At 63.2% G+C, this 14,615-nt stretch overlaps 2 protein-coding genes across 2 annotated transcripts; one reads left to right on the top strand and one right to left on the bottom strand.

The window, feature by feature from the left end:
• Positions 1-20: 20 nt before the first annotated feature.
• Positions 21-4,343, top strand: LOC134526299 (leucine-rich repeat-containing protein 25-like). Its single transcript, XM_063358050.1, has 3 exons — positions 21-318; positions 537-1,464; positions 2,359-4,343. Exons 1-3 carry the CDS (start codon positions 21-23, stop codon positions 2,483-2,485), a joined length of 1,353 nt encoding a protein of 450 aa, XP_063214120.1. The 3' UTR covers positions 2,486-4,343.
• Positions 4,344-4,624: 281 nt separating this feature from the next.
• On the bottom strand, positions 4,625-7,812 carry GDF15 (growth differentiation factor 15). Its single transcript, XM_063358184.1, has 2 exons — positions 6,489-7,812; positions 4,625-5,795 (listed from the first exon to the last, which is right to left on the bottom strand). The coding sequence occupies exons 1-2, from the start codon at positions 6,799-6,801 to the stop codon at positions 4,963-4,965; spliced, it is 1,146 nt and encodes a 381-aa protein (XP_063214254.1). The 5' UTR covers positions 6,802-7,812; the 3' UTR covers positions 4,625-4,962.
• Between the last annotated feature and the right edge of the window lie 6,803 nt (positions 7,813-14,615).

Genomic DNA, 14,615 nt, shown 5'->3' with positions numbered 1-14,615 from the left:
CGACACGCGAGGCCGTGGAGATGCTCAGCATCCCCCCCCCCCAGCCCAGCCCTCAGACTCCCCCCCGGGGCCCCCCCAAGCCCCCCGGGCAGGGAACGGCACGGCTGCAGTGGTGTCGGAGCCCTTCGGCACCCCAGGAAAGGCCCGGGGGGTCCGGCGGTGGCTGGGGGGGTGCTGAGCTGGGGGTGCTGCAGCCCCCACCCCCCACCCCGGGGCCAGCTACGCCCCGGCGGGGTGACAGGGGACGGCAGGACCCGCCTGTTCCTCTTCCCCTGCCCCCGCCAGGCGGAGAGGCGGCCGGAGCGCAGGCGAGTCGAGGTGCTGGGGACCGGGGAGGCGGGGGGGGGGACACACCCGCACATGGAAAACCACCTGTCGGGACCCCCGGGGAGAGAGGGAGCGGGGTGGGTGCCAGACTGGGCTGCACTGGTTTGTGCTGGGAGGGGGAAAGCTCAGCAGGGACTTGGGGGGGGGGGTGTCCTGCTCAGGCGTGGGTCTTGCTGACACCCCCCCCCCCCCCCCCGTTTCTCCCCCAGGTGGCTGGTGGGGCAGAGGGGCCATGGGACACCCTGCGGCACCCCTAGTGCTGCTGCTGCTGCTGCGCCCTGCGTCCCCCTCGTCCCCCTGCTTCCCCGTGCCCACGGACGCCCCCGGCGTGCTGGATTTGACCAACCGCAGCCGGCAGTGCGCCGAGCTGGACTGGGGGCCCTTCCAGCGGCAGAGCCGGGTGCTGCTGAGCCATAACGGCATCGACGCCCTGAGCCCCTCATCCCGCGTCGGGCCTGGCCTGGAGGAGCTGGACCTGTCCTACAACCGGCTGCGGGAGCTGCCGCCCGCCTTCCTCGGCCACGCGCGGGGGCTGCGGCACCTCCGCCTGCAGCACAACCGCCTGCGGGAGCTGCCCCCCGGCTTCTTCGCCAACGCCACGGCCCTGCAGAGCCTGTGGCTGGAGGGCAACCCCCTGCCCGCCGTGCCCCCCACCGCCTTCCAGCCCACCCTGCGCGACCTGGTGGTGCCGTGCCGCTGCGACGTGGTGGGCAGCGTCCTGGCGCCCTGCGCCTGCTCCCAGCACAACTGCACGGCGCCCGACTGCCGCTGCCTCACCTCCCACCTCGACTCCTTAAACGTCACCCATTTCCACGGCAGGGAATGTCGAGGCAGCGTGGGGCTGGTGGCCGGCTTGGCTGGGGCGGCTGGCGGGATGGCCGTGCTCCTCGTGGTCACCGTCGTGGTTTGCTATCGGCGGAGGAAAGCGGCCGCCGTGGCTGCCGACACCGTGTGGGGTAAGTGGGAGCCTGGTGCGGCCCACGGGCAGCCCCGCTACATCAGCCGGGCCGCTGAGATGGACACCACCGATGCTGCTGCCGCTGCCGCACCGGACTATGAGAACATCTTTGTGACCCCTGGCACCGCCCCGGCCACCACGCGGGGCTGGACATCAGGATGGCAGGAGAAGCGGTACAGGTGAGGATCCGGCACGGGGACCAGCTGCTCAGGGCATGTCCCATCCCCTCCGCTGCTGTGCTGTACTGTGCCATGTTGTCCCATGCCATCCCATGCCATGATGTGTCATCCCATGCCATGCCATGCCATGCCGTGCCATGCCGTGCCATCCCATCCCATCCCATCCCATCCCATCCCATCCCATCCCGTCCCATCCTGTGCCATGCCATCCCATTCCATCCTGTCCCATCCCATTCTGTGCCATGCCGTGCCGTGCCGTGCCGTGCCATCCCATCCCATCCCATCCCATCCCATCCCATCCCACCTCACTGTATCCCATCCCATCCCATCCCATCCCATCCTGTGCCATGCCATCCCATTCCATCCTGTCCCATCCCATTCTGTGCCATGCCGTGCCGTGCCATGCCATCCCATGCCATCCCATCCCATCCCATCCCATCCCATCCTGTCCCACCTCACCGTATCCCATCCCATCCCATCCCATCCCATCCTGTGCCATGCCATCCCATTCCATCCTGTCCCATCCCATTCTGTGCCATGCCGTGCCGTGCCGTGCCGTGCCATCCCATCCCATCCCATCCCATCCTGTCCCATCCAGTCCCGTCCCGTCCCGTCCTGTCCCATCCCATCCTGTCCCGTCCCATCCGGTGCTGTCCCACTCCATCCCATGCCACCCCACGCAGTGCCACCCATCCCGCGCTGTCCCACCCATCCCGCGCTGTCCCATCCCGCCATCCCAAGGCCCAGGCGCTTGCTGGGGCCAAGCCCTTTCCCCCCACCCGCACCCCCAGAGCCACCCCATGGCTTTCGCTCCCCCCCTCGGGGACCAGCCACCCCCGACCTGCCCCATCTCCGGGGCGCGATGGGGCGGGTGCCACCCTCTGTCCCCCCCAGCCCGCAGGTCCCGGCGGATGACGACTATTTCCTGGAGAGCGAGGCCGTCCCCGGGGACCAGCCCATCTACGCCAACACGCGGAGCCCCGGCGGGGGCGAGGACATCTACATCATCCCCGGCCAGTGAGGGGCCGGGGGGGCCGGGGGGAGAGGCTATGGCTTCCACGGATGCTTCTTCCCGGGGCTTTCCCCACCGGCCCCCAGCCCAGAGGGGATGGGGATGGGCTGCGCCATGGATGTGGGCTCTGTGGGTCTCCCCACGGCTGGGAACGGGGACACACGTGGTCCCCCCGCGTGCGTCCTGCCAGGGACGCCTTTCTCAGGGGATGTTGTTTTTAACCCCCGCCCCGGACCTCCTCCTTCACCCCAGTTCCCACCGCGGGGTGAGCACTGAGGGCTGGAGCTTCCTCCCCAGCCACCGGCCACCGACCGCGGGGACGCCTCGGCACAGCATCTGCCGGCAGCCGCCGCGCCGGAGCCTTCCCTGCTGGGGACGTGCGTGGGGCCCCGCCGCGGCCATCCGGCGGAGCAGGGGGCCATGGGGTGACCGCGGCGCACGGTTCCGCTTCCCCTTTCGGCTGCCGATGGAGAGTCTCAGGGTGCACGTGCGCTTGGGGACATGCCAGCAGCTGGGGACATCCAGGCACCGGGACCAGCCCTGCTGTCACCTGCACACACAGCCCCCCCTTTTTCTGCTAAATCTGCCAGTTTGGGGAACAGAGCAAAAGCCCCTTTTTTTTTTTTAATGCTGCTGGCAAGACCCCCGAGCCCATCGCTGCCAGGTTGTGCACCCCGAGGGGACCGGCAGCCTGGGGACACGGGGACGCGGTGGCTTGTCCGGGTGCCCCCCCAGCTCTGCGTGGCTCCCCTGAGCTCCAGCCCTTGTGGTGCTCCACCGTGGCCCATTAAATGGTTTAATTAAGTGACCTGCGTAGCTCCCGCTCTGGTGCTGTTACGGGCTGGACCCGTCCCTCTGGCAGCGCTGGGGGCGGCAGCGGCTGAGCGGAGCCGCGGTGCGTTATCTGCTCGTGGCTCTGCCAGCCCCGAGGAGGGGTGTCGGGACCACGGGGAGGGGGCTGTAAACATTAACCCGAAGGAGCTGCCTGAGGCTGGAGGTCCCTGGGGAAAGTCCAGAGCCCCCAGAGCCCCTGTCCCCAGAGCTGGGCTGCCAAGGGACCAGGACCCTCAAGGACAGGTCTCCAGAGCAGAGGTCGTGTCACTTTGGCCCAGGTCCCCGGAGCAGAGGTCGCTGCAGCCGAGGTCCCTTAAGTCCATGTCCACGGAGCGAATGTCCCCATAGCTTGTGCCCACGAAGACCCAGTCCTCAAAGCCCCCATCCACAAAGTGGAGGTCCCCGTATCCCATGTCCTTCGAGGCGCTGGTCCCCAAAGGCCCCATCCCTAGATTGGAGGTCCCCTCAGCTTGTGTCCCTGAAGCCCTGGTCCCCAAAGACCCCGTCCCCAGAGTGGAGGTCCCCATATCTCATGTCCCTCAAGTCCTGGTCCCCAAAGCCCATGTCCCCAGACCAGAGGTCCCCATATCCCACGTTCCTCAAGCCCAGGTCCCCACCAGGAGCTGCCAAAGGGCCGGGCAGCCCAGGACACCCCTGGGACGTGCTGGAAGAGGGGACAGGACAGAGAGGAGCCGTGACAAGCAGAGCCACCCCATCCATCTGTGGCGAGTCCCTTGGGGACACGGGGTGTGCCACCAACCTCCACAGTGGCAGAGCCCCGGGGGAGCCGGGATTCCCCCCACCCCTTGGTGTCTGCGGGGTCCCACAGCCAGAGATACCTGGAAATGGGGCAAAGGCCGCATCCCAGCTGGACGTCCCTCCCGGGGGGTCAAGGCTGCGCCCAGCACCCACCTCAAGGACGCAAACAACCCAAAGGTCTCTGGGAGCATCGCCCAGGCGTTACTCACGCGCCCCGGCAGCCGCTGGCAGGGTGGGGATGGGGCTGGCCCCGCCATAAGGATTTACCGGCAAATCCATATGGAACCGGCTCCCAGCCTGCAGAGCGGGGGAGCCGAGGGTCCGGGCTGCGGGACCCCCCGGCCAACAGCGACCCGTTGGGGGGCTTTGGTCAGAGACCCCCCCCGGCGGGTCGCGCAGGAGGAGCAGCCAGCACCCCTGTTCCCATCGCTTTATTGATTTACATTATTACATTATTTCTGTTTTATAGAAATATATAAAATACAAATACCCCAAAAGAACCCCTTTCCCGAAAAGGTACTTTGCTATAAAATACAATAAGTTAGCAATAAATAAGAAAGTTGTATAAATACATCTCTAAGCAGGGAAGAGATGATGCTCAGACGGACGTGGAGTGGGCCGCGGGCACAGACCCACCCCGGCCCGTTCGGGCTCTCCCGCGTGGGGAGGATCCACCTACCAAATAAAATACGGTTTTAAATAAGGGAAGAGAGGGAAGGAATAAGTTATGGTGGCCTGTGGAGGGGGGGTTCACAACTGGAGACCCCGGGGCTGGGTCAGGCAGTGGAGTCGGGGCCGGTCCTGAGGCGTTTCGTGGCACGGGGGCTGGTTTTTGGGATGCTGGAGCTGCCGGGAAGCACCTGTTCGGGTGGTCTGAGCTGGAGGCGACGCCATCAGGCACAGTGGCACCTGGTGACCAGCATGTCCTCGAAGAGGGTGGAGACCAGCCTGCCCTCGCCGTCGTAGTGCATCAGCACCATGGGGTCGTAGCCGGCGGGGACGCAGCAGGGCGGCGGGGTGGCTTTGGAGAGGGAGTGCATGCGGGCTTTGATCTGGGCGTGCATGCTGGCCGGCTTGTAGTTGTGGGGACAGGAACCTTCGCAGAACCTCATGTAGTAGCTGTTGGGGGCGATGACCCAGTCCGACCAGCCGATGTCCTGGAAGGAGACCTTGAGCGACTTGAGGCAACACTTCCCGTCGCTCTTCCCGCACTCCTCCTCCAGCCCCCGCGCTCTCCTGGCCCCCCGCCTCGCCGTCTCCTGGGTTTCCACCTCCAGCACCAGCGTCTCGCCCCCCGGGGTGGCCAGCAAGGCCGGGACGTCGGCTGTGAAGGCCAGCTCCAGGCGCAGAGTGTCCTCGGGACCCGTGGCCCAGGGCTGGACGGCTGCCGTGAGGTCCAGGCTCGGGGCAGCAAGGTCCAGCTCTTGGCTACGCAGGAGCTGGGGGGTCCCGTGAGCCCCCCCCAGCGTGTAGATGCTGACCTGGGGGGGCTCCGAGGCGTTGAGTGGGGTCATGCCGGGGGACGCCAGCGACTGCTTGAAGAGCTTCAGCTCCGCCTGCACCACCCGGAGCTGCCGGTGGAAATCCTCGGTGCGGGAGAGGAGGAGATGGTAGCGGTAAGGACCACGGGGGTCCCGGTCTCCCTGAGGGTCCTGGTGTCCTCCCTGAGGGTCCCGGTCTCCCTGGAGGTCCTGGTGTCCTGGAGGGATGTCCAGCTGGCGCAGCACTGTGGGGACAGGGAGGACGACTGATGTAAGAGCCGGCAATCCCCGCCGCCAGCCACGGCGTGTGACCAGCTCCTGCCGGGCAGCCAAACCGGGAATCACCCAGATCCCGAGGGATGCCGAGGCTGGGGAGATCTGGCTCCATCCTCAGCCCCGGATCACTCGGGACCCACCTGAGGGTCTTGCCGAGGGGCAGCACCTCATGCCGGAGCAGGTGCCCCGGGACCCATGGGGGTGACCCCCCACCCCGCTGTCCTCCCCCAGCCCAACACTCAGCAGGAGTTGAGTATTTCCCTAAATCTCCCCAAATCCAGGTAAACCCCCAAACTGGGGCTCAAGCTGGGGCTGGAGGGATGGCACCTCCCTGCCTCCCCTCCGCTCGCCCCCGAGCCGGCTCGAACCCCGCTGTGAGCACCCACGGCTGCCACCGCTGCTGGGGAGAGCTTTCATCCCACGTTTACTATTTTTTTGTGGTTTGAAGCGAAACAGCTCAAAAAGGTGGCTCGCCCCCACCACCGGGGCAAGGGAAGCAGCTGGGATAAGGATGACCGTGGCCGCCGCAGTTCATGCCCGGTCATGTCCCGACACACGCCGCGGCAGCCGGGCTGACATGCCCGAGCAGGGACACGGCAGGGGACACACATGTCCCAGGGGGACGAGGGTGGCGGGACGCACGCGGAGCCGCGGCCACTTACGTGTGGGGGTCAGGCGATGCAGGCGCCTGGTCCTGGGCACGTCTCCCTCCTCTTCCCGGCTCCGGTTCCCCGTCAGCTCGGCCACTTTGTGCTGGTAGAGCCGCTGCGCTCTCCGGATGCTCTCCTGGTCCAGATGCTGCCGGAGCGCGGGGGGCGCGGACATCCCCAGCCGCTCCAGGATCCCTTTTTTGATGGCTTCCAGCTGGAGCCTGTCCCCGTCCCACGCGTGTGGCCTCGGCTCCGCGCCGGGGAGAAGCAGCAGGAGCTGGAGGCAGGTGAGGGCAGCCCCGACATCCCGCAGCGCCCTCGGCATGGCGCAGGCGGCCGGTGCTCCCCGGGGGGGGGATTTATCTGCAAAACCTCTTGCGCAAAGGCGGGACGTGCAGCTCCCGGCGATGCTGCCAGGGGAATGAATGAAGTGGACCAGACCTGACTTTATAGGAGCCGAACTTTGCCCGCCCTCCGTCCCCCCTCCCCGTCCCAGGGTGACGCCGGAGTAAACACCCAGCAGGAATTTCTCCTCTCCGCCTGGGATTTCACTGTCAGGAGCTCCGACAGTGCTGGAATCGGGTGATTTGCAAGCTGGCTTGCAGCTGTGGACACGAAAAATATATAATCCTGTTTCTCAGACACAAAGGTTTCCCTTCCACCTCCCGTTTTCCCTGTAGATCCGTGGCTGGGGGGATGCCCCTCACCCTCTTGGCGAGGGACAAGCGGCCGCGGGCACCGTCCGCTGGCCTGGGAGGTGGCAGAGCGGGTGGCAGGGGGTGACGGAGGGAGGAGAGGGTGATGCGCGGGACCATGAGTGCTGCGGGCGGCACCGTGGCGCGGCTCATCCATCCCTGCATCCTCGGCTGCCTTCTCCATCCTTCACCTCACACCAGTCCCCGCTGGCACGCGGGGTCCCCAATATCGGCTGAGCCGGGCATCCAGCCCCTTCCCTAAATCCAGGGAAGCAGCGGCGGAGCAGGGAGGCAGCGGCCGGGCAGCCCGGCTCATGCCGGTACATGCGGGAAGGAGCGGATCAGCGTTGGACCTTGTCCTACCAAACCGGTTGATGACACCACAGCCCGGCTTGCGGCAGCGGCTCCTCTGTGCAAGCCCGTGTCCGGTCCCTCCTGAAGCAACCGCGGCCAGGGCTTACGTCATCCCCGGGCAGCCCGATGGCAGTCGGGACGGAGCCGGGCACGCTGGGGTGGCACGCATCCAGCGGGGCCACGTGCCCAGAGCGGGGCTGCCCACGGGCTGGGGAGGAGAAAACCCTCGGTGGGAACCGGCCACCGAGGCTGGGGTGGAACCACCCGTCCCTCGCCTTCTCTAAGGGATGCTTCCACCAAAAAGAGGAGCAGAGGGATGAGAAACTCCAGGTCGGACGAGGCAATGGGCAGGTCCCCCCCGGCGCCGGGGCAGGCAAGGCTGATCCCAAATGTCCTGAAGTCGAGCCAAGCGCCTGGTCTTTAACTGTGCTCCTGCCACGGGATGAACATGTTTACAGTAATCCCGTGATTTACGGCTGTTTATCCCCTGCTCCTCCTCGGGAGCCGGCTCCAGCCTTACTCCTGCCTTTCTCACCCAGTTTCTCGAGGGGTTGCCTGAGGCGAGACCGAGACCAAACGTTTCACCCTAAAACACGTGAAAGGAGAAGTTTGTCAGCACCAGCAGCATCACGTGGAGGGGATTTGCCCCAGCTCTGGCTCCTCTGCCCTGCCCTGGGTCCGTCCTGGCGGAGGGATGGATGAGGATGGGGCAGGAGGAGCCCAGAGACCTCGCGCCGTTTCACGCTGCCTTTCTCTGCCCGCAGCCTCCAGCGTGGAAAGAACCCCCCGGGCGGCTCACGGGGAAACCTCGGGGCAAGGTTTCTCTCGATGCTGTGTCCCACGGGGAGCTGGCACCGTCCCGCTGCTGCCGCGGGTGGCACGACACCCGTCCCTCCGGCAGCCGGGCAGGGAACGCGCTGGGACGAGCATCTTCCCGCATGGAGGGGGTCCGGGCGCTGGCTCCTCAGCGGGTGCTTGTGTTCCAGCCGGAGCTGTGGGATCCTTAGGGAATTCCCAGGAGCACCAAGCCCCTCTGTGATCCCCTCCCCTGGGGATTTTATCAGCTGGGTGACAACAACCTTCACCCCCCCCAGTTCAAGGAAGAGAGGGAGCATCACCCCAGCAGGACCACAGACCTGGGGGTATCACGCTGCGGCAGAGCTGCCACACCACCCCCTCTGTCCCCAGCAGCTCCGGGTCCCCTGCAGCCACCAGCCCGGCCACCAGCCCCCTCCGCCGTCTGCGCGGTGCCCAACGCGCTCGTCCAAAGCCAAATCGGAGCCTCGCAGCGCGTCCGGGTGCAGGAAGAGGCCCCGACCCCGCAGCGATCACATTGCCCGGCCCTTGAGCAAGACCCGGCAAAACCCTAAATGCCGAAGTTCTGCTTTTGCAATGCATTTTCTAACCGTGGGCGCGTTGCGTGGTGCGAGCCCCATCCATGAGTGACGCACGGTGGCTCGTGCTCGGAGACCATCAAAGTTTGCCGAAGACGGATGTTTTCCCCCCAAAAGGCGCCAGCCGTGGAAGTCGGAGATTTACAGTCCAGCACCAGCCATAAAACTTGTGTTTTAAGAGCAGCGGCCGCGGATGCCGAGTGACCCGTTATGAAATGTCCCGGCGTGTCCTCCCCAGCCTGCAAGATGCGATTGCGCAGCTTCAGCCCCGCGCGCAAACAGCGTCCCGTGTTCCCTCCGGTCCTGGCTGGGCCGTGAGCTGCACGGGAAGGTCGTGTTTCTCCAACACCTCTTCCCAGCGGGATGCAGGTTCCTCTCCGGTTACTGCGAGCATCCCTCGCCAAGGTGCAGCCGCAGCGCAGCTCCCGCCGACCCGGCACGGATCTGGAGCGGCCATTTATAGGAGCGCTTGGCCACGGGGTTGCTGGTGGTCGGGGACTCCCAGACCTCGGACGGGCCAAGAGAAGGGCTGAGGGTGAGGAGGAGCCAATGCCCTGGTGCCATCACTCCTCTGCACGCAGCGGGAGTTTTGGGGATGAAAGCATGGCACGGGGGCCAGCAGCTGGAAAGGCTGCTAGAAAGCCAGGTGAAAGCTCAGAGCGCACACGGCTGAGCCTGGAAAGATGTAAATATTCCTTTCACCTTCTCTCCGTCTCCAGACAGGAGATGGCCAGCAGGTGGGGGACATGGCGGATGCTCGCTGCCGTCCCCAGAGCCACCCGCGGCTCCCAGCTGAGCCAGCACCGGAGAAAGAAGCCACGTTGCAAATGCTGAGACTAAGCACCAGAAGAAAGGAGAAGGGGAATGTGGACATTAGTCACTTCCCCTTGAAACGCAAGCTGCCCACAGCCTTGAACTTGAACCAGCTGGAGCAGGGCTCGGAGCGGGGCCGGGGACGTTCCCGGTGCCGCACAGGGCTGCGGGACCAGCCCCAAACCCACCACACACCACCGGGGCTTCGCGCCTCCTCGAGTGCAATTGTCCCCCAGCTCGATGCCACTGTGCCCGAGGGGACGTCCCCGCTCCGCTCCCCCCGGCCCAGCCCGTGGCGGGGCTGATGGGGGCGAGCAGAGATGAGGGGGCTCCGTGGGACCTCTGTTCCCCAAATAGTGCGAAACTTCCCTGCGGGCGCTTGCAGAAACCTCAGCTGTTTCTGTGGCACGCGTTATCGCAAGCAGCAGGAGGGGAAGTGCTGCCCTCCAGATACCAGCTCTCTCGGTTCCTTGCAGCTGTTGAGCAAGTGGCTCCTGAAACGTGCCGAGAGCCTCCGGCCAACGCCAGAGCCCCCCGAGAGCGAGCGCGCATCAGCCCCGGGACCGACAGACCGAGGTAACAGCATCCCATCATCCGGAGCATCCCGCCGTGAGGCATCGGCCTCGGAGTGGGGCTGCTCCCCCCGACCCATGGGACCTGCCCCGCTCCCCGAAACCACGGGGGTTGAGCAAGTCGGGTGCCGGAGGGGGGATATTTCTGCAAAGTACTGCCAGCGAGGCAGGTAATACTTTCCCACAGTGCATTTTTCAGCCAAGGGCCAAGAAGGGAAGAGCAGCATGGCTTCCCATATCTGCCGCCACCACGTGAAGCTCCGAGCAGCTCCCAGGGCTTGGTCTCTAGGGAAGTTGGTGGCTGGAGGCAGCTTCAGCACTTCCAGGAGTCAGAAAACCCTCGGTGGAGAGCAGGAACCCAGCCGGGCTCCGAAGTGGCCCATCGGTCACATCACGGACAAGGTTTGCTCCATCCCATCCCATTCCAGGTCTGGAAACGGGCAGAGAGGGATGGGAGAGGAGGGCTCTCCCTCCGCTGCCAGCCCGGGATGTTTGGGAAGCCACGTCCCATGTTTTCCCAGCGCTGGCTGCTGTCACCATGAACTGGCAGAGTGGGAGCTGTCTTGACCTTTAGATGTTTCTAAATAAAAAACAAACAGGATGGGTCAGGTGAGCGAAACACAGCTTTTGCCCCGTCGCAGCGGGAATCATGTTTTTTTTTTTTTCCCCCTCTTTGCTGCAAAGTTTACAGCATCTGCCAAAAATGAGACTTCTGCTCCACTTGGACAAAGACGTTTCTGCCTTGACTGCATCCGTGGTCGATGATTAACTGGAATTCCCAGTCCCCTGGGCCCGGGCAGTGCAGGATATTGCTCCATCGAGGTCTCTATTTTCTATTTTTGGATTGGAGACGTCCTCACTGACCACCTTCCTTACCGTGGCGCTTTTGGCGTGAGGAAGTTCTCTGCTTGCAACGAGCATCTTCCCTGGAACGGAGTCCCAAAAACCAAAGCAACGGATTGACAGCGAAGATCTGTCCCCGGGCTGGGATGCTTTCCAGCTTGCAAGGGTATTTCCCCTTCGGCGGACATAAATCTGGTGGAACGCCTCAAGAGCATCCCCCGCACCAGGAGCAGGCAGCAAGCTCAGCCCGGGCAAGGTCGGAGCGACGGTTGTTGACAAACAGCATTTAAAAAGCAGCTTTTCCGTGGCGTGAGGCTCTTTCTGTTCAAAGGGGGACACTTCTCGCCCCTGCGACATGCCGAAACTGCCCTCCGCCTCTGTTTTTTAGCGTAGAGCCAGCAGGTTCCCCCAGGCCGGGGCTTTGGGAGCATCCTGCTCCCTTGGGATGGCGGTGCTGGGCCCAGAAGCGAAGCACGAGGCAGCGGCTGCGGCTCCAAGCAGGGACCTGTCCCGGAGGGACCCGGACCAGCTCCAAATCCTTCCTCCAAAAAGCTTTCCGACACAGAGCAGGGCGGGGGAAATAGATGAAGGAAATCAAATCCAACCCAGGCACATCCCAGAGCAGCATCGCTTCTACCAAGGAAAGCCTAAAAGATGCTACAAGGGAAGAACAACCCAAAAGCTCCTTCAAACGGTAGGATTTTAAGAGTCTGGATGGTTTTTTAAGCGCAAGGCACAGTTTTGGGTGACCCAAGAGAAGGAAAGCTGCTGAAGAACCAGGTGAGGTTGGTGCCAGCCTAACCTCCAACAGAAATAAATGCGTTTATTTGTGAACCTGGGCATGGACCGGGCTCCATGTGCCCATCAGGAGGGAATTAGTCACCGGAGTGTGACTTAGGGAAGGGCTGTGTACACAGAGCACGCGGCTCCCGCACCGGAGCATCCACGGCAGCGGGAAGCAGCTGGCAAGGAGCAGCAAAAAAAAAAAGAGCTTTTCCCCCAGGCCTGAGCCGCGGTGCTGTCTGGGAACCAGCCAAGAGACCCCCAGCCCGTAGCAGAGGGAGGTGGTGAATATCCATCCGTATCTGCTGGAAGGCCGGAGCCAGGCGATGAGGTACCTGCAAGTGGCAGGGAAAGAAAGGGCCGGTTGAAATGCTGCGGCGAGGAGCCCTCAAACGGGGAAATACTCAGCCAGAGCATCATCCCTGGCACGGGAAGCTCATACCAGGAATTCTGCGCTGCTCCGGGAGCCTGTCCATCCCCAGGTGGACGGACTCGGGGCGCGAGAGGCAGCAAACCCTGACCTGGGACCTGCCTGCTGCGAGCGGGCAGGAAATTCCAGCCATTCCCCTGCACCAGATCCGCAGCTGCGAGTTTGCGATTGAAGCTCTGGGGAGCCCTTGGGCAGGGGCTGGAAAAGGGTGGGCTCTCCAGCACCTTCGCTTGAGCTCAGCTTTGATTTGCAAGCCGGGAAAACAGGGAGGGCGAACGGCCTGCCAGATGGACGCTGCCCAAAAATCCCACCTCGTTTACGGAGGGTTTGGAGGGCTCGGGGAGGAAGAGAAGAGGGGGAACAGAGCAGGCTGTTACAAGAAAGAATTAAGAGTAAGATCTACGAGGAGCCAGCCCGCCAGAGGTCTCCTCCCCTGCTCTCGGGATCTGCAGCCAAGAAACCCAAGGGGGATGCTCTGCGACGAGCTTCCCCACCACCGACCAGCGAAAAGCTGCGATCTCTCCCTCCGGAGAGTTCTGGTTGCAAAACGACCTCATCGACACACGGCTTACCCAACAGCATGACATCACTCTGGAAACGCCGCCTGGCAGGAAAAGCTTATCACCTTATAAAAGCGAATTAAAACGAGAGTGATTTCATCAGGGGTTGGCTCACGGGACAGCCTGTGTCCTCTCCGGGGACCACACCTCCTGGCTCCCCTCTGAGGACGATCTCAAACCTCCCCGTGCCCATCGCCGGCTACCAACGGGGGGAATCAAAGCAGAACAACGCAGTGCTCCAACTTCGACAAAAGGGCCGGAGAACTCCATGAGATCGCCACGGCAGCTCAGGGGAAAAAACGTTCCCAGAGCTAGGACACCAAAAAAAGACAGAAAAAGTGGAGATTCAAAAAGAACCATAAAGTTTTCCTTTCTGTTTCCCCCTCCAGTCACAAACCACTGGGACCGGGACATGACTTTTGGGTTAGGACCTCCCCGAGCCCCTTCCCACCTCGGAATGCTGGGCTGGCTCTGGGCTTCACCAGGCTTCAGCCCTTGGTCTTAGCGAAGCCGTGCCTCGGGTTGATAAATACGACACCCAGCCTGCTCCACAGAGCGGCTGGTGAGGAGTAAACGCTGAATCGCCAACATCCTCGGTGCCGTCGCGGCTCGTGACGCAGGGACCTGATGCTGTGACACCTCCTCTCTTCCCAGCTCCGCAGCGTCAGGGTGGCGAAAGGCAGGAGGACCACAAGAAGCCTCCGAAGACCACAAGAAGCCACCGGGACCAAGCTGAAGCCCTTGGAAGTGTTGTACCTTCAGGTTGTCCCGCTCTGGCTGTATGGCAGCACCATCTGGTGGCATCAGCCCTCTCCGCTGCCCCAGTTTGCTCCCAGTCAGGACCAGTGGCAGCGGGAACAGCCTGAAACTGGCCAACACAGGACTTCTGCATGTCCTCAGCCGAAGCTGGGTTGCATCCCAGCCTCCAGCAGCCAACAGCGATGAAACAGCCCGGCACGGCAAGAAGATGCTCTTGGGGGAGACGGGGAGAGCCCCAGGGTTAAGGAGGAAAGCAGCACACAACGGCGCTTGAGTTCGACGCACCCCAGCAGCTTCCAGCCACGCTGCTCATCTTCCCACCGTCCTCGAGGGAGCTCTGCCTCCAGAAGAAGAGCGTGGCAGAAGAAATCCGGCTAGAAAATGCTTTACAGCGCGTTCCCAAGTGGCTGAGGAAGCCAGCGAGGGATTTGCCACCTGCAGATCAAAGCTGGCTTCAGAATCGCAGCAACTTCTGCTGCCAGTGGGTCACCAGCTGCATCACTCGAGGCTTTGCTGCTGAAACCTGCCTGGGTCAGCTCTGTCTCTGGACAGTGGGAGAACTGCTGCTGCCATTCAAAGCCCTGTGAGAACAGTAAAGGGCATGTAAAGCACAAATACTTTATTAACTGACAGATCTGGAAACGACTGAAAAGATCCAGGGTTCACCGGGAAACACAGACTTTGCACGACTCGGCTACAAAACTCGAGCTAAAGGGGAAACCGAAGAAGTCAGTGGGGCGAGCTGTGGTTGCCAGCTCCTCTGTATCTGGGCTCTCAAGAACTCACGGCACTGCTGCACACTTTGAAAAACCTTCATCGGATCAGGAGAAGGACACATTCTTCATACCAGTAACGTCAAACAAATTCTGCATGAATATTTCAGTGCAGCACTTTGTTCAAGAAGGGTGTCCATTGCTCCCCGAGGCGATGTGGTCT

The sequence above is a fragment of the Chroicocephalus ridibundus genome, chromosome 22, assembly GCF_963924245.1.
Source record: "Chroicocephalus ridibundus chromosome 22, bChrRid1.1, whole genome shotgun sequence".
Lineage (NCBI taxonomy): Eukaryota > Metazoa > Chordata > Aves > Charadriiformes > Laridae > Chroicocephalus > Chroicocephalus ridibundus.
The sequence above is the reverse complement of the archived record's forward strand: the minus strand, read 5'-3'. Positions and strand labels throughout refer to the sequence as shown.

Coding starts and splice junctions, on each gene's coding strand:
- GDF15 (XM_063358184.1), bottom strand. CDS start 6,801: ATGCCGAGGGCGCTGCGGGATGTCGGGGCTGCCCTCACCTGCCTCCAG. Junction 5,796..6,488: donor GCATCGCCTGACCCCCACAC/GTAAGTGGCCGC, acceptor CTGTCCCCACAG/TGCTGCGCCAGCTGGACATC.
- LOC134526299 (XM_063358050.1), top strand. CDS start 21: ATGCTCAGCATCCCCCCCCCCCAGCCCAGCCCTCAGACTCCCCCCCGG. Junction 319..536: donor CGGAGCGCAGGCGAGTCGAG/GTGCTGGGGACC, acceptor TTTCTCCCCCAG/GTGGCTGGTGGGGCAGAGGG. Junction 1,465..2,358: donor TGGCAGGAGAAGCGGTACAG/GTGAGGATCCGG, acceptor TGTCCCCCCCAG/CCCGCAGGTCCCGGCGGATG.